Genomic DNA, 26,812 nt, shown 5'->3' on the forward strand with positions numbered 1-26,812 from the left:
TCGTCGGTAGAAATCGACTGCAAACTTCTTCAAATGCTGGGCCGGATGGTGCGGATCGGTGAGTGCCAGCAGCTCCAGACAATTCTCAGCCGACATCCGGTGAATCAACTGAGTTTCACACTCGAGTTTCAGCTGTTCCAGCATATATTTATCGGTGGCAGCCAAGAGAGCAGCAGTCAACTTCTCCAACGGCACCCGGCCGGTGTAAATGAAGCGGAGAACTTCCTGGAACACGTCCGGATGGACATCTGGAATGTCTACGTGATTGGACAGCTTCTCCGCCGTTTCATGGACAAACATGGCAGCGAATACTTTACTTCTGGATGCCAAAACGGCCTTGTGAGCCTCAAAGCTACGACCACCGACGTCTAGAGTCACATCGGTCAATGTCCTGTTGTGGAAGAGTTCTTCTAATTGATTCCGGAGCAGCTGATCGCTGGAACTGAACGGATTAATAGGTACGTCTCGGGTCAGTTTGTCGGTCGACTTACCGGACTTGATTCCCTTCAGAACCCAATTGCCTATTTCGCAGTGGATGGTGAATCCTCCATCCAGCTGGAAACAATCATATGCCATTAGCCCTAATGATTTCTTGTCGATTTGCAGGACCGTGACGGGTGTTGTCGTTCCCAGCAGCAACCGGTGGGTCTGAGGGAAAATTTTCTCGCGTTTCCTGTTCAGAATGGCAACTTTCACTCTCACCTCGGCCAGCTTGACGCAGTTGTTGTTGACGCTGTTGAAAAGATGCAGATTAACTTTGAAATCGGCGGAGGCATCGTTGGGACCGTCTTCGCAGAGTGTCAGGTGCCACTTGTTGCGGGGGTTTTCTTCTGAATAAAATTCGGACGATTTCAACGGAGGAATCCATTTGCCCCAAGGCCCTTCCAGCACCAATCCGTGGATGGTCCACTCGAAACTGAAACTGACAAGTTCGCATCTCGTATCGCACCAACTGTCCGCCAGCAACGGCCTTAAAGGTCCTACAGGTATCGCCATTTTCTCTTAATATCTGTACAAGGATTTACTTTAGTAAATAAACGTAATTCACTCAGGGAACAATCAACCTCTACTGGCGATAAAATCAAGAATACTGCTGACATTTTCTCTAGTTGAATTGAACTGTACCTTATGAGACTATCAACGTCGAGCAAGCGTCAAATGAGCCCAAAGGCAATATGTTATTTAGATTTTAGTCATTTCTTTATGGTTAATAAGATTCCGAAAAATACTAACGGGATAATTCCAGATGCATTTTTCAAAGCTCTGGGGAGAGATGGGGATGGCCCAAATTATTATAAACCGCAAATTTAACTTCCTTTTTCGTCCCCCGGACCGGTTTCTCGGAGCAACTTTATTTATGGACATGAGTTATCAGTTGTCTTCACGTCGAGCGATGTCAGCCTTTAAATAACGAAGACAGGTTTCCATCGTCAAACATTCGTACAGTTTAATTAGATGGCTCTTTCAACTGCTGCCCTGTTTATTTATCGCCTCCCGGAATTGGCTCAGATCCACTCGCAAATTAAATGCAACAATTTGTTTTTCAGCATAATTAAACAACCTGAAATCTTTGCCCACCTTTTCAATACCTTAACACAAAGCCAGAGAACACGGTTAAACGTATAAGGAATGTATTGAATAAAACAAAACGAAAATGGCGATTCGAAAGCCCTACTTTGATTTTAGACATCCCGAGTGTTTTCCAACTTATCGACGCACAATTGGAGTTCGCTGTTGTCGCTGTCGTTGGACTGGGAGCGTCTCAGGAAGATGACGTCACCGTTCATATTGATGCCGGTTGCGATGACGTCGTCCAGACGGTAAATGCTCTTGATGTGTTGCTGTCTATCGGAGCTGAAGATTTGCTCGATCTCCTCCAGCGTTTTGCCTTTGGTCTCCGGCAGGAGGAAGTAGACGAAAATGGCGCTCAACAGGGTGCACCCCGTGTAGAAGAAGAACGTCCCATCTTTGCCCATCGCCTTCAACATGTTTGGGAAGAAGAAGACGGCCACAAAGGTGCAAAACAGATGGAAGGAGGAGCTGATGGCTCCCAGTAAGGCCCGGTATTCCGTCGGGAACATTTCGCCCATGATGATGAAGGGGACGTTGCTCATTCCGCCGGAATAAGTGATGAAGAAGACGATCAGACATACAATCGGCAACCAGCCCAAGGATCGAGTCGCTTCTTTGTCGCCCCATTCGCGCTGGAAGTAGAAGAATATCCCCATGGCCGCTAGAGGGACTGACGTTGCCACGGCGGAACTGATGAAAAGCATCCGCCTTCCGCACCGGTCCACCTGCAATATTTCGAATCAAAATTCGTTAAATGTTTTGTAGGAATTCCCCCGTCAATGCTCGTATACCAAGAATCCCGAGGCGACGGTGAAAACCAGTTGGACAGCACCGACGATAATCGTGGCGTATCTACTATCGATTGTGCTCCCGGCCGTCTGGAAGATGCTGACCGTATAGAAAATGATGGCGTTGATTCCGGTCGTCTGCTGGAATAGCATGATGCCCAGTGAAATACCCAGGGGTTTGACGACCGGTCCAGCGGTCAGAACATCCCGAAATTGTTGAGTTATCGATTTATTTCGATTGCTGCTGTTGGCGATGCGTTCCTGATGTTCCTTGATCCTCCCCATTTCCGCCTCGACGTTAGTGTCTCTTTTTAAATGTAAATTATTTAAATTTTGATCGGAATTTAAAGTTAATTGTCAATTACTTTCCCCGTAGGAGCTGAAGGGAATGCCGAGCTTCACGTTCCCGGCCGTTTGACAGGAGCCAGACAGGAGATTCGGGCATCATGAAGGTACCACAGAGAAACAGGACTGGCAAACAGCCAAGAATCCAAGCCAGGACGTACCAGTCGACAAATGCTCCGATGATGTAAGTTACCAAAATGCCCAGGGCCAAGGAGGAGGCTGTCAAAGATCCCAGTCGGCCACGAATCCTTGGCGATGCGCATTCGCTCACCTTTTATTTTTATTTAAATCAGTTAATTACTGAACTAATTTTTTAAGTTTAGGTTGTCCTTACGTAAATTTGACTGGCTGGAGTGGTGCATCCGGCGGCGAAACCCATGAGGAATCGCCCAACGTACAACATGGATTTATGTTTGCCAAAGTAAGTGAATCCGGTGATTAGAAATCCGGATATGAAGATAAAGTAATGGCCAATCAGGGCCTTCTTCCGGCCAAAGTATTGCATGGGTTTGTTGATGAACAGCGACCCGAGAACAGCCCCAATCATCGGGAACGAAGCTGTTGGTAAATCATTTCCATTAACTCAAATAATTACAAATTAATTTTGAAATATTCTTTCTCACAGATCCACTGGAAATCGGACGGATACACTTCAAAGTCGATTGTCCTGTTTAGCGATGGAATTCCGGGCGAACTCCAGCCACGAACCGAGCCCATGGAAAAATAGCCCCACGATCCCCATACAGCCACAATTAACTGAAACGGTATAATTTCACTCTTATTTAATCACAGTTCCATCGAATGGGGTCGAATGGGTCTGAATAACGCGCAAATAACTCACCTGCGGCAAGACTTTGCCAGGATTTTTAATCAACGACTTGCCCATCTTTCCTTTGTTGGCTTCAGGACACAGATGCGGAAGAAAACATACTGAAGCTTTAACCTTAATATACTGACGTTATTTTTAATGAGTTGACTCGTGATCGAGATCGTGACCGGCATCAGGGAATAGTGACCGGATTTCCCTAGCAGGTGAAAAGAGTTAACTATAAAGTCATGCGCAATACGCCCTAAAAACCCCTGGAGACATTAACCCATTTGCAACTTACCCCTGGGAAATTTTAAAAATCTAGGTGGAAACGTCTCACTGCGGTCAGTGAGACTAATCTGCAATTGAATTAAAAGTCTGGGGGTGTAGAACAAGATGCAAATCTTTTGCGCATTTGTGGTTTTGTCGTGTGGGCAGGTCGTGGGATAACTTTTCGGTTTTTTTGTTGTTTTTCCAACCACCCGCCGTTTTGATTGAAAAAGGGTAACCCCCGTGACATGTTTTGGAACTCTCTAACAAGTTTGGAACCCACCACAGCTGACGAGACAAGGGCATACTAATAATTAAAAAAAAAAAAGAGTCAAAACAAGTCACGCGCGAATACAACAAGTGATAAAAGCATTTGCCTTAGATCATTCCACAGTTGGAAGTCTATACTCCCCTTTTTCGCTTTATCCAGCATATAACCCTCGGCATTCCAACTCTTTCCAAATATAATTGAGACATCGTCGTCGTGACATTCACGAAATAGAATGCGCAGAATAAGCTGTCGAAGCAGCAAGTTATTGTTGCGGTCGCTGCGCTGCCCAACAGGAATTGAATCCAGTAGCGCTGCTTTGCATAATCAAAGATGTAGTTTACAGGGGTTGGAGTTTCACTATAGCAGCAAACCAGCCCAGTGTTACCCAACTTAGTCGTGTAGTGGACACATCTTAGAACAGTTCCTCGAGCGCAAAGTTCCTCAACGTCCTTCATCGCCGGATTTATATTAGTCACTGTCTACCTAAACTCGTCTCGCTGCTAACCAACCAACCAAATCACAAATGTAACACATTTTTTAAATTTTCATTTTTTTCCCCCCATTCTTTCCTTTCCGAATGATGTAATCCGCTAATTTTCTACGGACATGTGACGGCCAAAAAAAAACTTGATACGAAATGTGCGAGTTGTGGGTGTGCGGTTACGTAACACTCGTCATAATATGGAATAATATTCGTTCTTTTATTATGGCATTGCAGACGTTAACAGACAAATTATAGAATGCAATTCTAACAAAAACAGGGTTGTTACTGGGCAGTCTGGACGGCTGTTCTACATAATATCGTTGTGATGCATAACTGGTTTATTTTTATAATCGTGAAAGAAAATGCTGTGCGCATAAATTAAGTTGACCCGCGTTTTATTGCGCTCACAGGAAACCGGATTCAGCCCAGCAGCAGTTGAAAAAGGCGAAATCTTTAGAGTCGTTTTTCAAATCGACGGCCATCGGCGAGAACCAGTCGAAACCAACAGCAGAGGATGACGGCAATAACTTAATCGAGAAATTCAGTCCCGCCCATCAGGTGCACCAGCAACAGCATTCAACAATTTGTGCTGTCGCGAAGGAAAACGTTCGAATGCGCCAGGCCATTAGGGATGTACGTCCAGTTTGGTGTTCATTAAGATTTCATCAGACGTTTGAATCAATTCTTTTTGACAGGCGGTGCTGACTCTGACCCAGTGGATCCATCAAACCAAAGAGCAAAGTGACAACGTTACTTTACTGGTGAACATGATGAAAGAATCTGCCCAGTCGCAGAGCAAACTGCGCGAGGATGTCGAAGCTATGGCGATCCAGGTCAGGATTTTTCTCTATTTCCCCCATCATTTTCTTAAATTTCTCAATGCAGACTAATTCAATTAACGACCAATCAGATGAAAATGCGCGAATTCAAATGGGCGGCCGAGCGACTGGCTTTCCAGGAGGAGGATCGACAAAATCAGCAGATGATCCTCGACCTGCAAAAGGAGAATTGGAAATTGAAGGTGAATGCTATTGTTGAATTTCTTCCTCCCTTTAATCATCTTTTTAATCTTTGCCGGAATCAGTCGTTCTCGTTTGTGTAGTTGGCCATAATTTTCCATCTCGATCCTGCCGTCCATCTCTATACCCAGCGGAATTTACCCTTTAAGCAACAGCTATAGCCGGTCTTACACAGCAACCACTCACCCGACACGGGAGTATAATAGATTACATTGCATAATACAAATAACAGCCTCAACGAAAATTTAGTTTACCGAACGATATAATCACAGATACTATATTTCCGACACCCGGATTTTTACAGTTTAGATTTTAATACATACAACAATAGTACAATACATACTTCAAGACCTCTAAGCTATTGTTAAATGTCGTTTTCTTATTGCGTTGACATATCACTATAGCCGATGCTTTGGTTTAGAAATTGGGAATTCAAAGGGGGTATAGCTCAGTGGTAGAGCATCCGACTGCAGATCGGAATGTCCTCGGTTCAAACCCGGGTGCCCCCTGTGTGAGACATGGTAAAATTTCATGAGATTGTGGAATGTACTAAGTTTTTAGTAGCACAATCATTGTTGTAATAACATAATTTATGCAAGCATATTGATCGATTTAGTAAATGCATTCGTGGCGGTGAATTTTTCTCATCAGAGAGAGAGAACCTTTCAAAAAATATTTAAACGCCAAATTATTATCAATCGCGCCCTAATTTATTAAAAAGGCAAGGAGAGAGAGAGCCTGTGGGTAATCTGAATTAATAAGCATCTATCGCTATGTTGTGTAGTACGTGAGTGTAGTCAAATGCTAGGTTTAATTTAATTTTTAAATACATTGTTAAATTAAATTAATGTTGTGTCTCTTTAATCTTTCCGAGTTTTTCCTTGTTTACGGAAATTTTTGTTTGAACTGGCGGGGGCGGGAAGGCCGATAGGGAATATAAATTTACATTTGGCAACGGCGCTAATGGCTGCACGAAAATAGAACAACAGAACAACAAATTACAAAAATGGAATCGTCACGTCTCGTGTCATTGATAACCTTGCTGTTGTTTAGCAGGTGAATAAATTCAAAACTTAGAATAATAACAGTCTGGTTGTGTGGGCTTTAACTAAGAGTGACTAAAAGTAACTTGGTCGAAACTAGTAAAATTTTGCTGTAAGCCCCCAGTCAATGCATGATGCCATGCATTTACCATTTATTTTATGCAATGTAAGTTATTGTATTTCATTTTTTAAATCTTAGTACCTACAGATAGTTGTTCCCTGCGGCAGCCATCTTCATCAAGAACAACAAGTGCAATGCTTATGCTGGTTTCGAATTTCGATCTGCCATCAGCACCTGTGTCACCTTCATCGAAAGGGTATTCATTTTGTGATACCATTACTAATTTTATCTGTATGTATTTAATGATCTGTATTAATTGCTTAGGTGCAATGTGATACAGGAAAGTTTCAGGGTCTCTTGCATGCAAAAAAATGTCACTGTATACCTACGCTCACTTTCAACTTTTCCTCATTTGTGGTGTCCATGAATATTTTCCTTATGAATATTCACCCTTTTATTTTAAATGTAGATAATTTGAATCCCGCCTGATTGGAGAATGAACTATTGTTGGGCGATTCATCACTTCCCCTCTAGCGACTAGCTGCTGGACAGCAGCTCGTGTACTAATGTGGGTATATTCACGAGGACGCCCTTCCTCTTATCCCGCCTGCATCCAACTTGTCTGCGGATGCAGAACTTGGAGATTTCTGGTCATATTATCACACCCAGGCCTAAAGGTAGGAAAAATTATTGATATTTTCTCCCTTGAACACAAAATCGTGTCGTAAATGAAAACAAGGTGTTAGGTTCAACTTCCAAAACGGATAACTCTTTTAGTCTTTTACTGTATCAAGCCCGGAGGTTTTCTCTTTAAAAATTTCGTGGAATGAATCGATTTAATATCATAGTGAATTTCCCTTATCGTACATTTTTTAAGCCAATAAGTAATTGGGAACTTTCCTTTCATTTTTTTTTTCGGAGACTCTGTCCGGCGGCACTTTTTCTCCCGCCAAATTTTCAAATTTCAAAATCTCATTGGGCAGATTGTTGTAAGGCACTAAATCTTTTTGTTTCGTTTTCGTTGAAATTGATACTTTTGCAGTTGATAACGCCATCAATTTCACCCGGCCGATGCCCCTCATATGGTCATCAATTATATCTCGGCGATTAATCTTCATCTAATTGGCAATACTCCATTATCTTTTTAATCAGAAACTCTCAAACTCGTCTTTCGATGTTTTACTTTTCTCCTTGTGGAAATCCTGCTAATAATCTGAGGAACAGCCCGAGGCAATGCTTAGGCCTTCGTCTCTTGAATTGTAAATTTGTAACAGCGTTGTTATTCGATTCAGCGGAAACAGACATATGAGAACTCGTATTATATTCTGCACACTTTTATTGATAGTTCACAAATGAAAGTCATCGCCAGTAGGAAAGCAGTTGGACATCAACTGAATTTTCTCCGGTTACACAACGTCAGACAGAAATCTATTTCGTTGCATGAAATGTCTGCGCAGTCCCTCCTTGATTAACCAGAGCAGCTGTACAGCGTGTTGATTTTTTGTACATCCAACTGCATTATGAAGAGCCAGAAAATGGAAATAATTTTAGTAGAGCATTCGGATATGAATTCGACAAGTTTAGGTCAGATTTGCGAAAATCATATGAAAATGACGAGCCAAGACTTACCCTACTAAATCCATTTGGACTCCCCATGTCCTTTTTCCCATTTTTGGCTACCATTGTCGGAATGGACCCGTCAATGGCATAGGTGTAAGCCCCGTAATGCATCACAGAGTCTAAAGATGCGAAATAAAATCACGAATTTATTTATTCTGCCATGATAGGGTACGAGATGCAATTACTGATATCGTATCGTCCGATAGTGTTGACTGCGTCTCTCGGTCTAGGATTGAACCACTGCTGATTCTCTGTTCAAAGTTAAATGGTTCAAACCAAATGTTTGTATAAATATCAGACGAAGAGTTTACCTTTCTTGATGTTATTGTAATTCACGGTGATGTATCGACTTTGGTCGGGGCGCTGTTGTTCGTGGTCGAACCCGACGACGTGCATCAGTTCGTGAATGACAGTCGAGAAATGAACGCAATTGTTGTCGAGACTCAACTCCTGTGCGCTACCCGGCTGCCGATGCCCCGCCCAGCAGCTGCCAAATAGAATTGTTGATTTAAAAAAAAAATCCCACATGTTCAGGAGTCGGTTTCTTCGAACGTGATATTCTTACCCAGGATAACCAGACCACGATTGGGATTCTTTGCTCCTGATGATCTTGAGGTAATCACTTTGCGTTTTGCGGGGTGCAAAGCGGATGCAGGTTTTCTTGTGATAATCCGCCATGGCAGAAGCGATTGTCTTACGCTCCTGAGCCGCTAATTTCGAAACCGAAATCAAATTCACGTTTACAATAATTAAGAAAAAAGAAGCCAACTTTGCTGATCAATTAATTGTAGTTTCACTTACAGAAAGCGCTTGATATGACGTAGGGAATTTGTCCACCAGGCCAATTGACACCTGCTTTCTTATTAGCGTTTTTATTTCCCGTGTCGGGAAGGACATCGCCGCCCACTTGATGTTCCCATGGCCGATTGTCCATAGAAGCTGAGCATACAAAAAGATTATGGAATCTTTCAAAACTGAATAATCTTGAGTCTTGACTGAAATTTTTTTTTAAAGTTACCTCCTTTGTTTCCAATAGCTCCGCTATTAAATTCTTCTTCCGTCAATGGTTTTCCAGCTTTAAAAGTATCATCCTACATTTTTCAATAAGTAGTAGCACAGAAAATCTGAATAATTGTAATTCTTTGGCTGTTGCTGCACAGTAAACGTGCAAATGTCCATAATCATCCCAAAAACCTTACCCGATCTAATTGATTGTCGCTTTCTGTCGGGACGGGATTGGCTCTGGCGGAGGGGATCCAGCAACTGGACAACGTCAGGGAGATGGCCACGAACAAAATTGTTTTTTCAAACGCCATTCTGATTTAACTTAATCAAATCGTCTTAATTTACTAAAAGAACAAAATTCTTATTACAGCAAGTCGAATTGATAAAAATGTGAAGTTTCAGACTTACCGGGCAGGGAATTCACGACTTCAGATCACGAAGGGGTGAGCGTGATGGAAAACTATGTTTCATATCGCCTTTTTATACTACTATCCTGTCCCATCGCGATAAGTACGTATCACTTGCCAAAACAAACTCGCTCATCCCACACAATTTCGGTTCGCCAACGCACCTCCTATTTGCAATTACTTTATTGGCTTTATTGGAATCTGTCCCATCGGAAATGTTGAGATGTAGTATTGATTCGTGTGAAATGGATAATATCTGTCACAGTCTGTATCAATGCAGCTGTGAGTGTAACTGAGTACGTCCTTCATGTGAGGCCTTCAGTCGACAATTAAAAAAGCTTAAAATAACAAGTGCCGGGTCAATTGACGTCACAGCCAATCCGGAAATCATTTCGAGTGTTTACATTATCTGTGAGCGACAGGTGTAGAATTATTTTCCACTGGTTCCGCTCAGTTTAAACGCCAAATATAGAAACCGATTAATCTACATTTCTGTTTTTAAATGGCGTAAAAGTAGAATAATATAATTCTACGTCGTTTGGAGTTGTGTAATAACATCTCGAGGTCGTAGACATTACAAAGATAATTTAAATATTCAAACAAGAACATGCGTAAGCTGCTAAGCAAAGTATTTGGCAGATTCCCGTTGGTAAACCCTAAACCAAACATCGTTGAATTTCCAGAGAATTCGCTAATGAACTGGAAAGTAATTATGCTAACGGAAAGGCAAGTAAATCAAAATATATAGGAGTACACTAGTAGTAATGTTCTTTTACTGCATCGAGCCCCGAGAATTTCTATAACAATTTTGTAAAAGGAACCGTTTGTAATAAATTGTGAAAGTTTTCATCCATTTCTTTTGGCAGAAAATTTCTTTTCATTTTGCTTGGAGCACTTTTGTCTTTTTAGTCTGTGGCTTAGCGGCACTTTTCCTCAGGCTTCCAAATTTTCAAATGATACAAATCTAATAGGGTAGAGTATTTTGAGGCACTCAAAGATTCTTTTGTTTATTTTCGATGAAATTGATATTTTTATAGCTGACAGCGTCATCGGCCGATGGCCGTCATTTTCATGAATTAGATCTGGCAAAAAGTCGTGAACTAGGCTATTTGCTAATACTAAAACTGGCTTTTTCTTCGATTATTTTTCAATAGAAGCTCCTCTTTTGATATTGAATTACATTTCTTCTTGTTCGGCTTGTGCTTCGCCTGTGGAAATGTGTTGCGCCACTGACGACCTGTTGTCACTTTGCACTTGAGAATCAAGCCTTCAATCAATCTATTCGCCAAATATTTTGAATTGGTAACGACTACTTTTGCTGCCCCACACAAGAAAAATCGTTCTTCCCATTTGGGCCATAAAAGCCTGCTCCATGTAATGCTGAGGTCCATTAATGAGCAATCCACTTCAATGTAACACCTTGGTCATTTCATTTAGCGGAAAAACAGATACACGAGAGCTTCTATAGATCTTTTCTGGACACTTTTATTAACAGTAGAAAGGCTCAACATAAATGAAACTTTAGAAGCCATCACCAGTGGGAAGGAATTAGACAGCACATGTACAGAATTTTCTGTTTCGTTGTTGAAAACTCCAGCGCAGTCCCTCCTTGATTAACCAGAACAGCTGTACAGCGTGTTGAGTTTTTGTACGTCCGACTGCATAAGAAATAGCCAGAAAATGGAAAACAAATAATTGCAGAGCATTAGGCCACGAATTCGACAGGTTCAGGTCAGATTGGCGATGATTGATATGAAAATGACGAGCCAGGACCTACCGTACTAAATCCTTTTTCATTCCCCATGTTCTTTTTCCCATTTTTGGCTACCATCGTCGGGATGGCCCTGTTAACGGCAAAGGCATAAGCTTCATAATGCATCACCGAGTCTAAAGATGCGAAATAAAATCACGAATTTATTTAAACTGCCATGATGAGAGGGTACGAGATGCAATTACTGATATCGTATCGTCCGATAGTGTTGACTGCGTCTTTCGGTTTAGGCGTGAACCACTGGTGATTCTCTGTTCGAAGTTCAATTGATTAAAACAAAATGTTTGTATAAATAGCAGACGAAGAGTTTACCTGGCTTGATGTTTTTGTAGTTCACGGTGATGTAACGACTTTGGTCGGGGCGTTCTTGTTCGTGGTCGAATCCGATGGCGTGCATCAGCTCGTGAATGACAATAAAGAAATGAACGCAGTTGTTGTCGAGACTCAACTCCTGTGCGCCACCAATATGACCTTTCTGTGCCCAGCAACTGCAAAAATCGATTTCAATTAAAATTTCTCATCCACCCCTAGTAAGTTTTTCGAAACCAAGTAAAAATTCTTACCCAGGGTAACCAGCCGACCCAGTTTGGGATTCTTTGCTCCTGATGATCTTGAGGTAATCACTTTGCGTTTTGCGGGGTGCAAAGCGGATGCAGGTTTTCTTGTGAAAATCCGCCATGGCACTGGCGATTACCTTACGCTCCTGAGCCGCTAATTTCGAAACCGAAATCAAATTCACGTTTACAATAATAATAATAATAAAAAAGAACACTTTGCTGATCAATTAATTGTAGTTTCACTTACTGAAAGTGCTTGATATGACGTAGGGAATTTGTCTACCAGGCCATTTGACGTCTCCGTTCTTTTTATTTCCATTACTGGGTGGCACGTCACCGCCTTCTTGATTTTCCCATGGCCGGTTGTTCATAGAAGCTGAGCAGAAAAAAGATCGAATCTTTCAAAATTGCATCATCTCGACTGAAGATTTTAAAATTTTAATTACCTCCTTTGTTTCCAGTAGCTCCACTATTGAATTCTTCTTCCGTCAATGGTTTTCCAGCTTTGAAACTATCATCCTACATTACAGAACGTTGCGCAAATAATCAGAATAATTTACAATTTTTAACGCGTAAGCTACAACGTATGCAAAACTTTACCTGATCTAATTGATTTTCGTCTTCTGTCGGGACGGGATTGGCTCCGGCGGAGTGGATCCAGCAACTGGACAACGTCACGGAGATGGCCACGAACAAAAGTGTTTTTTCAAACGCCATTCTGATTTAACTTTATCAAATCCTCTTATTAAAACAATGATGTCGACTTGATCAAAATGTGAAGTTTCAGACTTACCGTAAAGAGAGAGAAGGAGACTTCAGCAGATCACGAAAGGGGAGAGCGCGATGGAAAACGATTTTTCGTATCGCCTTTTTATATTACCCTGTTCCATCCCGATAGATACGCATCACTTGTCAAAACAAACTCGCTCATCCCACACAATTTCGGTTCGCCAACGCACCTCCTATATTTGTAATTACTTTATTGGCTTTAGAATTATTCTGATCGGAAAAGTTGAGCTGTTGTATTGACTCAACTGAAATGACAACTGTTACCTGTAAATACAGCTGTCAGTACGACCTTCGTGTCAGTTGTTCAGCCGACAATTAGAAGCTTAAAATAACAAAACGCAGATTGACGTCACAACAAGTCTGGAATTCATTCTGAGTACATTAGTACCGGTACATTAGCTGTGGGCGTTGGCTGTCCGACAGATGTAGAGATATTTCCCAGTTGCCTAGCGCAATTTAATGTCAACACAAAGACCAAATTGATATGCATTTCCGTTTGCAAAGGCATAAACTACCAATGTAGGTGAATGAAAATAAATGTTTGTCATTCCAAGTTGTATTAATAACACCGAGAAGTCAGACATTAGAACAAAATCTTGGATAATCAAACAGGAACATGCGCAATTAAAGGGGAGGCTGCTAAGCAAACTATTGGGTTAAAGCTCCGAGATTTCACGACCGCCATTCCTATAAACAAAATATTACGTTGACGCAGTTCAGCTACAAGTAATGATGTTTGTGAGCCCCAATGGGCTAATAAAGAAATGAGTCGTGTGGGGAAAAAGGTATTACGGTTGTTGCTGCATTTCTAGCCCTTTGCGCTCGGCTTCGACGGCGTATTTGGAACCGGCCACCGTATCAAAGTTGCGTCTTCTTTCGGAAATGTGAGGCAAATCTCCTGTCGGTGTACCCTAAACCAAACATCGTAGAAACTCTAAGAGAATTCGCTAATTGAATGGAAAGTAGTAATGTTTTACCCAATTTAGTAGAGATCCACTATCATCCACCAATACGAATGTGGTGTAGTTCCTTGGAGTCCTAAAATGAAATGTACTGTAAAGAAATCATTCCTGTTAGAGTAACTTTAGTTCACCTACCACACAAGTTTGAAAGCAATCCTTGACTTGAATTGAATGTGGGCCACATCTTGAGGGGGTTCCTTGTTGCATCCTATCATGCAAGTACTCCAAGAGCCACCGGGTCCTAGTTCTTCGATGGACGCAATACGAATTCCTTCTCCCAAACGATTGTTGTACGCTATACCATCAACTCTGCCTTCGTTGTTGTTATCAGCTTCATCTCCACGCATTGTTGTCAGGTCACACTGTTTAAAAAAAATAATCAAATGTTAATTTACCAATTCAACAAAGTTCGAAACAGTTATGGCTGTACATGATTGAAATCGTTGAAGGAATGTCCTGTGTAGCCCTTGCCAGGTCTCACATTGGGAAGATCTCTGAGTCCACCTGCCCAGATGATGGAGCGTCTAACTGTTTCCCAGTCCTGACTCAACTGCTCAGGTGTCAGTGATTTCACCCTTGACTGCACGTTGTTTAGTCGAGTGACAGCTGTACCAGGGTAGGATGAATCAATCAGATCGTTGTTGGCTTGCCGGACAGACTCCATTTTCCTTTCTCCTTCTCCAGCAGCACTCATACAAGCACTGGCAGAGTGTGATATAAAGGCACCTGTCAACAAAAGACTCAAGCCTATAGATGGAACCTTAAGAGAACTTGTTTTCCAGAGCCTGTGCATTTCTAAATGTAATTATTCTCACAGAAATAATGTATCTCAGTGCACGAAACGAGGCTGACTAGGTGGGATTTAGCAACACTTTTCAACTAGATATTTTATGTAACTTGATGTTTACGTAACATGGGCCGATCCTCAGCAAATGACTGTTTCAAAGTCAAGAAAACACAGTGCAGACAAAAGTTCTTAAATAAAAACAAAAACAGCTTCGCCATCTTGCGAGCATTATAGATACTTGAGGCGTCAAGTCACAATCAGCTGATTTTCAAATTTCTCGCATAGCAAAAGTTAAACAGACGCGCCGTGTCCTTATCCTTTTATTCATTGGCGAACAATAGCTCGTGACTAAATCGTGTCACGAATTCGAATAAACCAAACGAAAAGGAAGTGTCAAATCATCACGTGAGATGATGTGGTATCAAAACAGTAACACACTGACATTCTTCTAGATGGTTTTTTTCCAAGCATTTTCCCTTCCGCACCTAAATAAGGGTGTCCATCTCGAATAAATCATCAGAAATAATCAAACAGGAAACATTTTTATTAATAAAGTTATCAACCTTTGGCTAAAAAACAAAACAAACACGTGGTACATCACGAATATAAAAATAGCTCTAGGAATGTCATCGATAGCACCTTATAATATTATGAAGAAACGTGTAACATGTAATCGAATTGCACTGGAGTCAATCCGCTGTGAAAATCAGTCTATGCTTGATCAAAAAGTGGCAAATACTTCATCGTTTTCTATTTCTTCTGTCGTAGGCAGGATATTATGGCCGACCAATCCGCATTGGCCATTACTGATGGTCACGAGCTGCGTGCTGACTTCCGGAACAGCTTCTTCGTCCTCTTCTTCCGGAATCTTTTTTACTTTTGGGACGTTGTTGCTGAAAAGCTGCTCCATGTCTTCCAGGGTTTTGCCTTTGGTCTCCGGCAGAAGAAAATAGACAAAAACGATGCACGTCAAAGTGCAGCCAGTGAAGACGAAGAAGGTCACATCTTTGCCCAATCCGGTCAACATGTCGGGGAAGAATCGGACGACAATCAAAGTGACGATCAAGTTGAACGAAGAAGAAATGGTGCCCAGAAACGTCCGGTATCTGGTGGGAAACAATTCACCCATGACGATGAAGGGGACATTACTCAATCCGCACGAATAAGCCGCCATGAAGACCATCAGAGATACCAGCGGTAGCCAGCCCAGATGCAGAGTGGCATCCGCTTCGCCCCAGATCCGCTGGAAGTAGAAAAATACTCCCATGGCCGCCAGAGAAATGGAAGTGACGGCAGCCGACCCCAATAATAGAACCCTTCGACCGAATCGATCCACCAGGAATCCCGAACCGATGCAACATAGCAAATGAATAGCTCCGACTATAATGGTGGCGTAACGACTGTCGATGCTGCTTCCGGCCCACTGGAAAATGCTGACGGTCCAGAAGACGACGGCGTTGATGCCCGTGGCCTGTTGGAAGAACATGAGACCCAACGTGATGCCGAACGGTTTCAGGATCGGCCCTTTCATCAGATCTTTAAAACGAATAGGCCCGTTGATGCTGGCCGATTTCTCGTGATGGTCTTTCATCCTCGACATTTCCGCGTCAACGTTAGTATTCCTATGACGTCATCATATTCATTAAGATTTTTCTCAATATGGAATTTTTTAGATTATTTTACTTTCCGCGGAGTTCCTGGAGTGCCTTGCGTCCGTCATCTTCATGACCGTGAGTGAGGAGCCAAATTGGTGTTTCGGGCATTGCGCACGTCCACAGGAGGAAAATGCAAGGCAGGACGGTGAAGATAAAAGCCAGCACGTGCCATTCGACAAAAGCGCCGATGATGTACGCCACCCAAATTCCCAGAGCCAACGACGAAGCTGTTATCGATCCCAATCGTCCTCTGATACTGGGAGACGAACATTCACTCACCTTGTTTATAAACCAAATAATAGATGGGTGTTAATTCATTCACTTAGTTTGAAGGCAATTGGAGATGCTATTACGTAAATTTGACAAGCCGGAGTGGTGCACCCAACTCCCAATCCCTGCAGCAATCGGCCAACATAGAGCATGGCTTTGTGCTTGCCGAAATAGGTGAGTCCCAGGATGAGAGAGCCCAATATGTAGAAAAAGTAATGTCCGATTAATGCTTTCTTCCGGCCTAGGTATTGCATCGGTATGCTGATAATCAGAGCTCCAAAGAAGGAAGAACACATGGGCATTGCAGCTATCCGGTGTTAAAAAAACAATTATTACTATTAATGATTGAAGAATATCGCGTATATAAGTAGAAGCTTGAACTTACAAATCCATTTGAAATCATCTTGGGTCATTTCAAAGTCCAGCGTTCTGTTGAGTGAGGGAAGACCGGGAGAGCCCCATCCTCTGACTGTGCCCATGCAAAAGTAACCCCACGATCCGACGACTGCCGCCATCAACTGTAAATTCAACACAAAGTTTTACTTAGGAGTAATTATAATTTGTAAATTTGTGTAATAGTTGGAAGAATAATTTTTTTTTCTACCTGTGGTAGGACTTTGTGGGGATTCTTCATTATTTGCTGCTTCACCATTTTGGTTTTTTCAGTCACTGCACAAGAAATAAGATTCCACTGTTATCCCAAAAAAAACTTGCGGATTCCTTGTTGTGTGACTGATCTAGTAGAGTTGTCAAACTCTTCTGACATATGAGCGAGTCAAGAACGGAAGGAGTGGAATGGACTCACGATGGATCACGCGAACTTTTAATTTTGTTTACAGAACGACTGCGCGTCTTTATCACACATTTTTGCATTTTTAATGTGTTTGTCCCAGATTAAAAACTAGTATGTAATAGCGCCGTGAAGTAAACATCAAGACTAATATAGGCTAGACTGTTTTCGACAGGAATCAGTGAAGCGAAGAATACTGATGTGTTCAGTGGACTGTATAACCTTTCGAATATTGCTCACATGACTGTATAAATATTCAATTCATAAAAAATGCTGGGCATCTTCATCACATTCATATCCGCCTTAAGGATATGTGTTTTCTGCTATTCTGAATGACATAAAATTAATTTCTGAATTCAAAAATTATACGATAAAAGGTTATTATGGTTTAATTTCAAATGCCTCAACTTTAGCCGCTCTTCAGCTGATCCAATCGAGTAAAACAATTGAGTGGAGCCGAATTGATTAAAGTTTTTCGTTTGTCGTTTCATCGTGAAATTGCAAAGAGTATTTTTATTGTAATAAGGCATTATTTGTCTAAAGATAATTTCTTTTTAAACTTTTGTAATCAGTAAACTAATTCTATATTTCTATATTTCAATTTTCAAAAACATTTCCGTTTCCTATTTTATTTTCTATTACTTCTAAAATATTGCAACACTGTTTCTTTTTTACTTACTTCGTCGTCTGCTATTGAAGGTAAAAAGTAAACAAGTTATTGCCGCGAAACTCTCACATTGTCATTTGCTTTGCCAGCTAAATTTCAGAACTAAAACAGCCATTTTAAAAACTTTTCTATTGAAAATTTATTAAATTTAGTTGTTAAAATGCCTCATGCGTTGAGTGTTAATAAGTTGTCTGAGATGTGTGTAGACTTTATTAAAGACAACATGGGCGAATTTTGTAAAATGTCGGCATTGAGGCGTCCGACCGGCGTGGACGCTTTCAATTCAGAAAACAGTCAAAGTCCGTTTGATTCACTGCGTAAGTTTGAAAGATAAATCAAATGAATAATTAGTATACATAACTAATTATTTTTTCCTCACTTTGTATGTAATGCCATCATCAGCTTCAGTAATTTTAGAAGGAATTATAAGGCATCTAACACAGAATAACCAGCTAAAGGAACAGTACTTGGAGTTGCTTATAACTCCACACCTTCGTACATTAGATTTCTCCATGTGTGATAAAAATTCTATTTCTGGTCTTCTGCGTCTTGCCTCAAGGAAGTGCCCAGTAAGTATTTTGGAAATATTTCTGTTAAATCTAGCGTTTAAATTTTATTTTATTTTTTAATTTTCAATGTAGCACCTGAGATCTTTATGGCTAGGACGTCTTGGTTACTTCCTAGGCTGCTTGAATTTTATTCCAAAGTTTATGCATCTGCAAGTGTTGGACATTTCAGGTTCGGCAACAGCAGATAGTCTGTTACATCTTCTTGGAACCTACTGTGCAGACTTAAGGTAGTAAACAATATTTCTCACCACTTAAAATGCAAATTAATTTGTTTTGAATCTTTACAGGGAATTGCACATAGATGATAGTTTAGTATCAGATGCTGGCATTCATGGCTTATGCGTAATTGGAAAATGTAAATCTATCCAGATACTGAACCTAAATGAAACCAATGTGACATGTATTGGAACCACGATGGCCCTTAAAAACCTGCCTGTTCTCAAGGAACTGCGACACGATTCCATTGTTGAAACCTTGGCCTATTTACACCAATCGGCGTTGAGAGAAGATGTACCCACCGACACCAAATATTCATTATCGGCGCTCAGCATCCGGTTCTCTTCACCGTATGTGAAGGGAAACCTTTCAGAAGTAGTCTCCCTGTGTCCATCGCTCAGTAAAGTGGAAATCAAGACGCCAGATAGTTTTCGCAACAGGGATCTACTAGATTTATTGCCAATGGAGAAGCTCTGCGACCTCACCATCTCTGGAACTCGAACAAGCCAGGTTTCATTCGACGTAGGTGTGGCTCCACTACTCCGGAAAAGTTCCATTGGAAATTCGCTCAAGTCGCTGTCTCTTTGTAATTTTTCTAAAGTCAACGTTCGCATCATCACCGAGCATTGCCCCAATTTGCGATTTCTCAGTCTCGACAAGAATGAGAGGCTTATGGAATTATATAACGCAGACGAGCGTCTAGCGTACCAGAGAAATAACCAACTGGCCGCTCCTCAAAAACTAAAGAAACTCGAAACTTTGAAAATTTGCAGCTGCAATTGTGCTTCAAATCTTTTGTTGCTCTTATCGTCCCCTTCACTTGTATCCGTTACACTCGAAAATTGTTATGCCTTAACCGACGACGTTCTACAAAAGGCCGCCGATCTCGACACATTCCAGAATCTCGAGCATTTCGAAGTTATTTCGAATCACAGAATTAGTTTTCGAGGTATCGATGCTCTGATGCGTGAAAACAATCCCCTCAAAGTTATCAAGTTGAAGGATTGCAGCAATGTGACGGACACAAATTTGGAAGATTGGAAAAAGCTCATCCGTGATGAAAATTGGCAACTATCGATAACCAAACATGGGCGATTTTAAATTCAACTTGCTCACTATTTTTGTGTCGATTATCTTAAATTATTAATCTGGATTTTGTCCCCTCTTTACTATTTTCAATATGTATTCAACCCTTTTATTCGAAGATGGTTCAAGTGTTCAACATTGAAAAACAGCCCTATATTACATTCCTACTTTTTTTTTTAAATTTTTTTGTGTGTAATATAACTAAATTTCTACTATCGGCTTTTGAAGTGCTGTTAGACTTTCAGGAATAATTGCTATAATAAAAATAAGTTCACTCGATGCGTAACACTTAACATCCACTTGAACACGGAAGTTGTAAAATCTTATAAAAGTAAAAGGACGGTTCTGATATTTGTTATTTTCCGCTCTTTAACGCTTGTTGACTTACCCAACTCTTGTGACATCTCGTGATCGAAGCCTTTCGCACCCATTTCAGTCACTAACTTTGCGGCACACTGACGCGCTTTGAAAAATAATCTGCACCCAACACCCCGGAGTTCATCGACCGCAACCGAACGAACGAAACCAAATGTACCCTGAGGGTCTTCAAAGTAGGTAGAGGATTCCCAAACTGATTGTATGGATAGTCTTTTATTTTTATTTTCGTTGCTGTGGCTGCGCGAATGTAGGGCAGTCGTACAGAAGAGTCAAACTCACGCTTTTGATTCAGACTGCATTCAGTCTCAACACAATCTGTCCACTTAACTTTTCCCTGTTCAAATTTCGTATCATTGTTATTCCATTGACGACATATTGAATAGGACCGTTCTGTTCCATTTCTGCCGTTCAAGAATATTGAACTATTAAGACACATTTATATATTGTAAAAGAATGAATCTGTAAAAAAGGAGCTGACACGTTGATGGGAATAAAAACCCCACACTGAAAACGGAAAATTCAAAAATTCGAAAAAAAAAATCAGCGAGTGTCTTTACCTACCGCTAGATGACACTTACATCAATTTGTTTGGTTCATGCAGGAAAGAACGAGCTTGTAACAAGCTTCGTCAAAAAATGAAAACAACTTCAGCCTGAGATTATCAAACAAGTTTTTGTATTACAAATAACGCTAATTAGTTAAAGAACATCGCTCATTTTTGTAATTGTCGAAATCCATTATCCCCATGGGCGCCATCGGCCCATGGTTTCCCTGGGTTCTGCTTTTGCTTTACTAGCTGCTTCTCTTTAGCACGGGCTCGGTCTCTTGGTCTATATGTTTTGGGGTCGAACACGTTGCTGGTTGCACCAGCTCAAGATTCGCCATACGACTAGTTGACCTAGTAGAGACTTTTGGAATTCTAGAAAATTTCTTTGCCTAGTCATTAGATTAGATGTAGACCTTATTTTCAGAACAAATTGCTCAACACTTCCTGTCACTAAAATCCTCAGCTTCATGACCTTCATCTTCATTCTTCCATCATACTCTCACATCTTTAACAAAAATTTCCAACTTGTTTGCCCATAAGATGATGCATTGGAATATGACAATTTAGGTAGGCAAAACTTTCGAATTTTTTACTAACTCATCATTCATTGCTGAAATCATATGATCACAAAAATTCACCCCCATTTGTTTTTAACAGGTTCATTCTTAGCTATAAGATATTGGCACCTTCAAACTACACAGCTGATTGAGTATCATGAAATTGTATGTGCTACCATTTCCTGCATATATCTCTCATTTCACTTATACAAGAAATGAGGTGTAGGACACCGGACACCAACATATTTGGGTAAAGTTGTGCTTCTATGTTATTGCTTAAACATGTAATTGAATTTGTATCCATAACTATTTTCCGTAGAAAAGCTACGACTACTTCAACAGCTTTAAATGTATGTCCGACATTAAGGCCACGACGTTCAGGCTTGAAAGCGTCACTCAGGCGTTTTTTAAGGGCCTGAAGGACTTAACAAATTTGTCACTTGGTGGCCATTTAGGCACAGCCTGGGGTTGTACAAGTTGTGGTGGTGGTTTTGCAGGTTGGACAAGGTGGTGCTGGTGGAGCGACGGGTGTGCAGGTTGGACTTGTGCAAGGTGCTGGGGCTCGTGGAACGACAGGTCTGCAGGTTGGACCTGTGCAAGGTACAGGTCTTCTTGGAGCGACGGGTGTGCAGGTTGGACCTGTGCAAGGTACAGGTCTTCTGGCGGCGCCTTGATTTCTACAGGATGCATCGATACAGCCAGTTGCTGGATCTTCAGATTCAAATTCAATTTCTTCTACAGATACACTGACTCTCTCTTCCACTTGTTCGGCTTCCCGGGAAGTCTCAATCTCTAGGTCTCGTTCCTCATTTCCTGGACATCCTCCGTTTTGACATACTACGGGTTGGCATCCTCCGGTCGGACATCCTGTGGGTTGGCATCCTCCAGTTGAACATCCTACGCTTTCGTTGCTGTCGTAACTTGATGGCATCGGCATGGCGTTGACGACCACTAGACTTATGCAGCACGACACGAGCAATAGCTGCGACAGGTAAACAAATTCATTGAATAAATCCACTTGAAATATAGGCACTATTATTCTACAGACGGCAGACACATTAAAAAGATAACAATTTTATGCTTACCTGGCACAGCACACTTGTTCTCGCCATTTTGATTCTTAGTTGGGGGTTGTGGGTTTTGTGTTGGTTATGTTGGATTTTACTTGCTTATTTATACTGTAATGGGCGTCAATATTGTTTGCCTAATGAGGGGACTAAGACCTTGCACATCTCCTTAATGGAGATTTAGGACCCCACCTCTTCATCATCAACGTCTTTGATTTAATTAGGGATTTCCCCTGATGCGATATCATACATGTTTACTGGGGTGCAAGTGGCCATGAATCAAGGGTGTAACGGTTACACCCATCTCATGTAATTCAACCTTCGGATTTGATTGATGTTGCTAACTGAACTCAATTTGGCGATGAGCAAAGAAAGATTGCATGAGGTGAGGAGGTCTAATTCAAGCATCGATTTTGAAATTCTATCTTGCATGAGCTAGTAAACTTTAAAGTTAAGTTCTTTCAAATTAAATTTGCTTCAGATCGGCAATGATCATTTGTAACGAACTTGTTATTTTGTCCACTAATAGACTGGCCCACTGGCCATAAAGTAGGACGAGACGCTCAAGGCACTTAGGTACATACTCTTGAAAGTAAAAACCTACCGCGCAGCTTCTTATTTTTGTCAGCACTGCTGTCAAACATCTTGAGCACCGCTTCCGGCTCTGCTACTGTATTTTCTTGCTTAGGTTTTTCGATATAGTAAAAATAAGACATGGGGCTCAATACGTAATAAATATAGATGATATAGATGTTAAGTGATAAACAAAATCATTCAGCACACCTGCCACTTTTATACTGGTTAACTTGTGACATTCTTATATTACTCTATAACAATTGATCAAACTGCTTTATTTATTATCCTTTTGTAATTGCTTTTTATTTGATTTGATAGGTTAATTCCTCCCTTGATTGGAGCATCGAGTGATATTGAGGGGAATTTTTCTTATCAAGGCGCTTCAAGGTACGACATCTTCTTTTACCTTCCATTCTTCCTTTCACTTTTTGTCCACCGTCCTTGTTTGTATTTATGTGAACGTGAATATCTTCACGAGGGCGTCACCTATTGAGTGCATTTATCGCCTGAGTAATCACGCTACCGACGTCAATTGGGAAGTAAACAAACGAAGTATTGAACGTATTTGGCTGTTTGCGGCTCGGTTACGATTTATTTTTTAGTAGGGCTGGTACAGTACTACTCCGTAGCTAGAAGCCTAGAATGGCGAGCCTCTGAAACCTCAAATTGTTTTTTTATTGTTGTCGTCAGCGGCTATTTCCTTATTTCGCAGTCAGACGTTATGTCCACCATTTTAATTCTTTTATTGTTGTAAAGTAAAGTTGAATGCACACTCTTTGCTCACATCACTTTTTAATCTTTCAGTATTTATAAGGCAGGCGTTGTGGATCGTGATTTTGGCCTTTTGCACTTTATCTTGAGCACCGTGCGGCATCATTAATTCATGTTTTTGTTGAAACCAGGTTGAAATTTGAAAATTGGTTTGAGAATTAAACAGCGATCAGATTTTGTGGTAATCCAGCAAAAACTTTGGCCGACTCCCTGGGTAAAGATTTTGCGTACCCACTGTAGTTGCTTTTGACTTCCTGCTTGGCTCTGCCTCAATGAGGATTGGGGATGAGCCGATGAGGTAAGACCGTTTTCAATCTGCTTCTACTTCTTGATAATTTATTTTCTCACTCTATCACATATTTTCTTATGTTTTTTTTTTTTTTTAAATTTGTGATTGCTAAGTATAAAGTTTTATAATGAATTATTTTCGATCGTAATTTGAAATTAAACCTGCTGATGAAACCTCCGCTAGTCGCCAGTCGCCACCGGAGGGCCACTCTTCGCCAATAATCGTTCCATATCCGCTTTTCCACAAATTACGTTTGTATTTCAAGACGCTCAAATGTGGGAGGCAGTTAGTTATCTCTGGGAGAGGTCGTAAGTCAAACGTCAGAAGAAATTTCTGATTTTCTTTCACGAATTTTTTTGTTTAAGGTAACCAAATATGTATTTGTTACTCTGTGGTAACATAAATAATATATTTAATATTGTCTAAAGTTTCGACAATTGAAATTTTACCTTTCACTCTTTCAGCATGTTGTTCTGCATTTCTAGCATGCTTCTAGCTTGGGACACAGCTTGGGATCCAAATTAATACATTTCCATGAAAGTCTTCACAACAGAGGTAATTAATTGTTGTCCCTTTAGTTAGCTCTCAAAATTTGTATTAGATTAGACAACTTACTTAGTACAAGTTTTGTGTGACCTGCCTGCGCTTCTGACGATAAGGATGAAATGGTCGAATTCAAGCTGTTTCTTCTAAAACTGAGGAAATTCTATTTGCAATTTAGTTATTTTGAAAGAATTTTCATTGTCACAAATTTTGGGTTCAGTATGGTGCATGCATTTAAACACATTTCCCCCTCTGCACTTGTTTCAGATGGTTTTCATTAATGTCATTTGTAAGATGGGAAGTTTTGAAACACTGAATTGATTTAGTCATTTTTATTAACTTAATTGTTCATATTGTTTCTTAAACAAAACCAGTAAATAGTTTTTTCTCCTCCAAACTTTAAGCTTCACTACACACATGACATCTAGTATTTCTTGAGTTTTACATTACATTGTGAGTAATGGTGAATGTACTTCACAGAAAATGAAAATTTCTTGTATTTAATGTTAATGTGATATTATAAATTTATTCATCTTCATATATTGCCGTTACGACGAATTGATTCTCTAAGATGTTGAAGGACTTGGAAGCCCTCGTCAGAACAAGTTCTTTGTCGCTCTCTTCTTTTTTGGACAGTGAGAGTTTGCTAAGATAATATACTCACAATCTTTTTTTTTAAAGAAAATTAAACATATTTTAACTAATGTTTGTATATTCCTTGTCAGATCCTACTTTTGCTGCCATCTGTTCTGTGGACAAGAAATTGCTGCCACTCAAGGGGTTGTTGTGAACATCACTTGGGTTGTAATTTAAGATGATCCATGATTGATTAGAGTATTGTTTTTGCTATAATTTTTGAAAATTATTGGCACTGACATAAACCCTGTTTCTTTCAGGTTTGTCCCTCACTGATTTTAAATCAGGTTAACCCCTCGGCACTGTGCCATATCCATTGGGGGAAAATGAAAATAAAAATAGTTGGATTTACCTGGAGTCTGTGGCGCCGGTGTTATCCTGGAGTCTATGTTGCCGGTGTGCGGTGTTATCCTGGAAAACTTTGATTGTTCTGTTAAATTATTTTTATGTTTGTTTGTTATAAGTGTATTCTCCTTGTCAGATCAAATATTTTGCTACCTTCTGTTTTGTGGCCCTGCTACTCCAAACTGGCCTCATACTCTCTCTTCTTCCTTGTCCAGGTAATCTCCCTGGGCATAGTCTATCGAGGTAGAGTTTCCCCGTGTCTTGATTGGTTGGATTTTGCAAGGGTAAAGTTGGTAAAGTATATCAAAATGTATATAAACAACTATACAGGGTTTGGTGATATAGATAATATTGAAGGTCAAAAATAACAAGTTATTATAATTATAACTCATTTGTCATCAATATTAAGTTGTGAATTTTCGAAATATGCACCTTAATTGTTAATCTCATGTTTACAGCTATTAGCAATTATTAAATTAAACAAACAAAAAGCCCATATTTTACTTTGTGGCCCCATTTCCCATTTGATCTAGCAGTTTAATGTAGTATCAGGTTGTCACAATCTTAAACTGCATAGATGAGAATGACAGAAAAAAATAACTGCACATATGTGGTTTAACCAACAACACTTAATGTGACACCAAGTACAGCAGCTTTCAGCACACCTATCACCATCTCCTCATTGGGCGCAGCATCTCCATATAACATCAAATGACCATCGACACCTACAGGGAAAGACGGGTTTAGCTTTATAGGACAAGAATAGATAGTTCACAGGTAAACCACATGTCCAAAGTAGAAGAAGAAAGTAGTCGTGTCTTACTGTCCAATGAATGTTAAACTTTGCTGTTATTCTTCTCTGCATAAGGTGATACCTAGAGGTATAACAGTAGACAGCCATATTTTGTCAACAAGGGAATTCTTTCTTTCAGCCCAAGTAGGCCTATTCAGAAGAAAGAGTGATGAATGTGGGATATTGTTTTTCCTCCCCAAATATTTTCTTCCCATTTTTTTTCAGATCCAGAATCATCAATCAACTACTTTTGCACCAAAAAAAAGGTCTCTTCCTTCTGACGCTAGACGGCCTAGCCTTTGCTCATTTTCCGTCAAACGCATAAGTTTAGTTACGTTTACTTTGCACATCTCTGAAGAAATTCCTCGCTGCTACTACAAGGAACTTTTGGGTGATAGTCGTCAGTTTCTGTTACAGCAACAAAGCTCACTTGTTAGATTTTTCATAATGTGTTTTTTTTTTCTACTTCCGGTTTTCTCTTTTCAGGCAGTAGTTCAG

At 40.5% G+C, this 26,812-nt stretch overlaps 8 protein-coding genes, 4 long non-coding RNA genes and 1 other non-coding gene across 18 annotated transcripts; 7 read left to right on the forward strand and 6 right to left on the reverse strand.

The window, feature by feature from the left end:
• Positions 1–6: 6 nt before the first annotated feature.
• On the forward strand, positions 7–1,657 carry LOC124338389. Of its 2 annotated transcripts, XR_006917775.1 has the most exons (3): positions 7–458; positions 607–986; positions 1,053–1,657. It is a non-coding gene; the product is annotated as an uncharacterized LOC124338389 (long non-coding RNA). The 2 variants fall into 2 exon arrangements; XR_006917774.1 differs by having other exon boundaries at positions 607–1,657.
• On the reverse strand, positions 1,611–3,712 carry LOC124338240 (facilitated trehalose transporter Tret1-2 homolog). Its single transcript, XM_046792333.1, has 6 exons — positions 3,547–3,712; positions 3,329–3,461; positions 3,040–3,263; positions 2,726–2,976; positions 2,364–2,667; positions 1,611–2,297 (listed from the first exon to the last, which is right to left on the reverse strand). The coding sequence occupies exons 1-6, from the start codon at positions 3,589–3,591 to the stop codon at positions 1,683–1,685; spliced, it is 1,572 nt and encodes a 523-aa protein (XP_046648289.1). The 5' UTR covers positions 3,592–3,712; the 3' UTR covers positions 1,611–1,682.
• Positions 3,713–4,289: 577 nt separating this feature from the next.
• Positions 4,290–5,914, forward strand: LOC124338347. Its single transcript, XM_046792493.1, has 5 exons — positions 4,290–4,579; positions 4,949–5,171; positions 5,234–5,371; positions 5,449–5,559; positions 5,623–5,914. Coding segments are annotated over exons 1-5 (492 nt in total). The 5' UTR covers positions 4,290–4,577; the 3' UTR covers positions 5,641–5,914.
• An 80-nt stretch (positions 5,915–5,994) lies between these two features.
• Positions 5,995–6,066, forward strand: Trnac-gca. The gene has a single exon. It is a non-coding gene; the product is annotated as a tRNA-Cys (tRNA).
• A 2,776-nt stretch (positions 6,067–8,842) lies between these two features.
• LOC124337769 (zinc metalloproteinase nas-8-like) lies at positions 8,843–9,789 on the reverse strand. The gene is made up of 5 exons (XM_046791792.1): positions 9,695–9,789; positions 9,481–9,621; positions 9,300–9,372; positions 9,083–9,220; positions 8,843–8,991 (listed from the first exon to the last, which is right to left on the reverse strand). The coding sequence occupies exons 2-5, from the start codon at positions 9,595–9,597 to the stop codon at positions 8,843–8,845; spliced, it is 477 nt and encodes a 158-aa protein (XP_046647748.1). The 5' UTR covers positions 9,598–9,621; positions 9,695–9,789.
• A 1,380-nt stretch (positions 9,790–11,169) lies between these two features.
• Positions 11,170–11,898, reverse strand: LOC124338359 (zinc metalloproteinase nas-4-like). The gene is made up of 4 exons (XM_046792505.1): positions 11,777–11,898; positions 11,650–11,715; positions 11,471–11,580; positions 11,170–11,351 (listed from the first exon to the last, which is right to left on the reverse strand). The coding sequence occupies exons 1-4, from the start codon at positions 11,859–11,861 to the stop codon at positions 11,307–11,309; spliced, it is 306 nt and encodes a 101-aa protein (XP_046648461.1). The 5' UTR covers positions 11,862–11,898; the 3' UTR covers positions 11,170–11,306.
• A 125-nt stretch (positions 11,899–12,023) lies between these two features.
• LOC124337770 (zinc metalloproteinase nas-8-like) lies at positions 12,024–12,760 on the reverse strand. The gene is made up of 4 exons (XM_046791793.1): positions 12,622–12,760; positions 12,468–12,540; positions 12,269–12,397; positions 12,024–12,175 (listed from the first exon to the last, which is right to left on the reverse strand). The coding sequence occupies exons 1-4, from the start codon at positions 12,736–12,738 to the stop codon at positions 12,024–12,026; spliced, it is 471 nt and encodes a 156-aa protein (XP_046647749.1). The 5' UTR covers positions 12,739–12,760.
• Positions 12,761–13,350: 590 nt separating this feature from the next.
• On the reverse strand, positions 13,351–14,733 carry LOC124338323. 4 transcript variants are annotated; one of them, XM_046792462.1, is made up of 6 exons: positions 14,588–14,733; positions 14,203–14,498; positions 13,908–14,134; positions 13,788–13,848; positions 13,603–13,721; positions 13,351–13,497 (listed from the first exon to the last, which is right to left on the reverse strand). In XM_046792462.1, exons 2-6 carry the CDS (start codon positions 14,464–14,466, stop codon positions 13,467–13,469), a joined length of 702 nt encoding a protein of 233 aa, XP_046648418.1. In that variant the 5' UTR covers positions 14,467–14,498; positions 14,588–14,733; the 3' UTR covers positions 13,351–13,466. The 4 variants fall into 4 exon arrangements, with proteins under 4 accessions (XP_046648418.1, XP_046648417.1, XP_046648415.1 ...); XM_046792461.1 differs by having other exon boundaries at positions 14,203–14,519; XM_046792459.1 differs by having other exon boundaries at positions 14,203–14,733.
• A 355-nt stretch (positions 14,734–15,088) lies between these two features.
• LOC124338236 (facilitated trehalose transporter Tret1-like) lies at positions 15,089–20,377 on the reverse strand. Its single transcript, XM_046792326.1, has 6 exons — positions 20,201–20,377; positions 17,089–17,153; positions 16,870–17,002; positions 16,568–16,791; positions 16,243–16,493; positions 15,089–16,181 (listed from the first exon to the last, which is right to left on the reverse strand). Exons 1-6 carry the CDS (start codon positions 20,241–20,243, stop codon positions 15,281–15,283), a joined length of 1,617 nt encoding a protein of 538 aa, XP_046648282.1. The 5' UTR covers positions 20,244–20,377; the 3' UTR covers positions 15,089–15,280.
• On the forward strand, positions 16,825–17,183 carry LOC124338407. Its single transcript, XR_006917798.1, has 2 exons — positions 16,825–17,033; positions 17,098–17,183. It is a non-coding gene; the product is annotated as an uncharacterized LOC124338407 (long non-coding RNA).
• LOC124338246 lies at positions 17,971–20,091 on the forward strand. Its single transcript, XM_046792340.1, has 4 exons — positions 17,971–18,258; positions 18,344–18,510; positions 18,583–18,737; positions 18,798–20,091. The coding sequence occupies exons 1-4, from the start codon at positions 18,102–18,104 to the stop codon at positions 19,825–19,827; spliced, it is 1,509 nt and encodes a 502-aa protein (XP_046648296.1). The 5' UTR covers positions 17,971–18,101; the 3' UTR covers positions 19,828–20,091.
• Positions 20,378–20,780: 403 nt separating the features above from the next.
• Positions 20,781–24,550, forward strand: LOC124338378. Its single transcript, XR_006917757.1, has 5 exons — positions 20,781–21,304; positions 21,395–22,285; positions 23,256–23,324; positions 23,840–24,362; positions 24,462–24,550. It is a non-coding gene; the product is annotated as an uncharacterized LOC124338378 (long non-coding RNA).
• Positions 24,551–25,074: 524 nt separating this feature from the next.
• LOC124338404 lies at positions 25,075–25,974 on the forward strand. 2 transcript variants are annotated; one of them, XR_006917794.1, is made up of 3 exons: positions 25,075–25,175; positions 25,266–25,379; positions 25,437–25,974. It is a non-coding gene; the product is annotated as an uncharacterized LOC124338404 (long non-coding RNA). The 2 variants fall into 2 exon arrangements; XR_006917795.1 differs by having other exon boundaries at positions 25,266–25,374.
• Positions 25,975–26,812: the final 838 nt, after the last annotated feature.

Source organism: Daphnia pulicaria, chromosome 4 (assembly GCF_021234035.1).
Source record: "Daphnia pulicaria isolate SC F1-1A chromosome 4, SC_F0-13Bv2, whole genome shotgun sequence".
In the NCBI taxonomy this organism is placed as follows: domain Eukaryota; kingdom Metazoa; phylum Arthropoda; class Branchiopoda; order Diplostraca; family Daphniidae; genus Daphnia; species Daphnia pulicaria.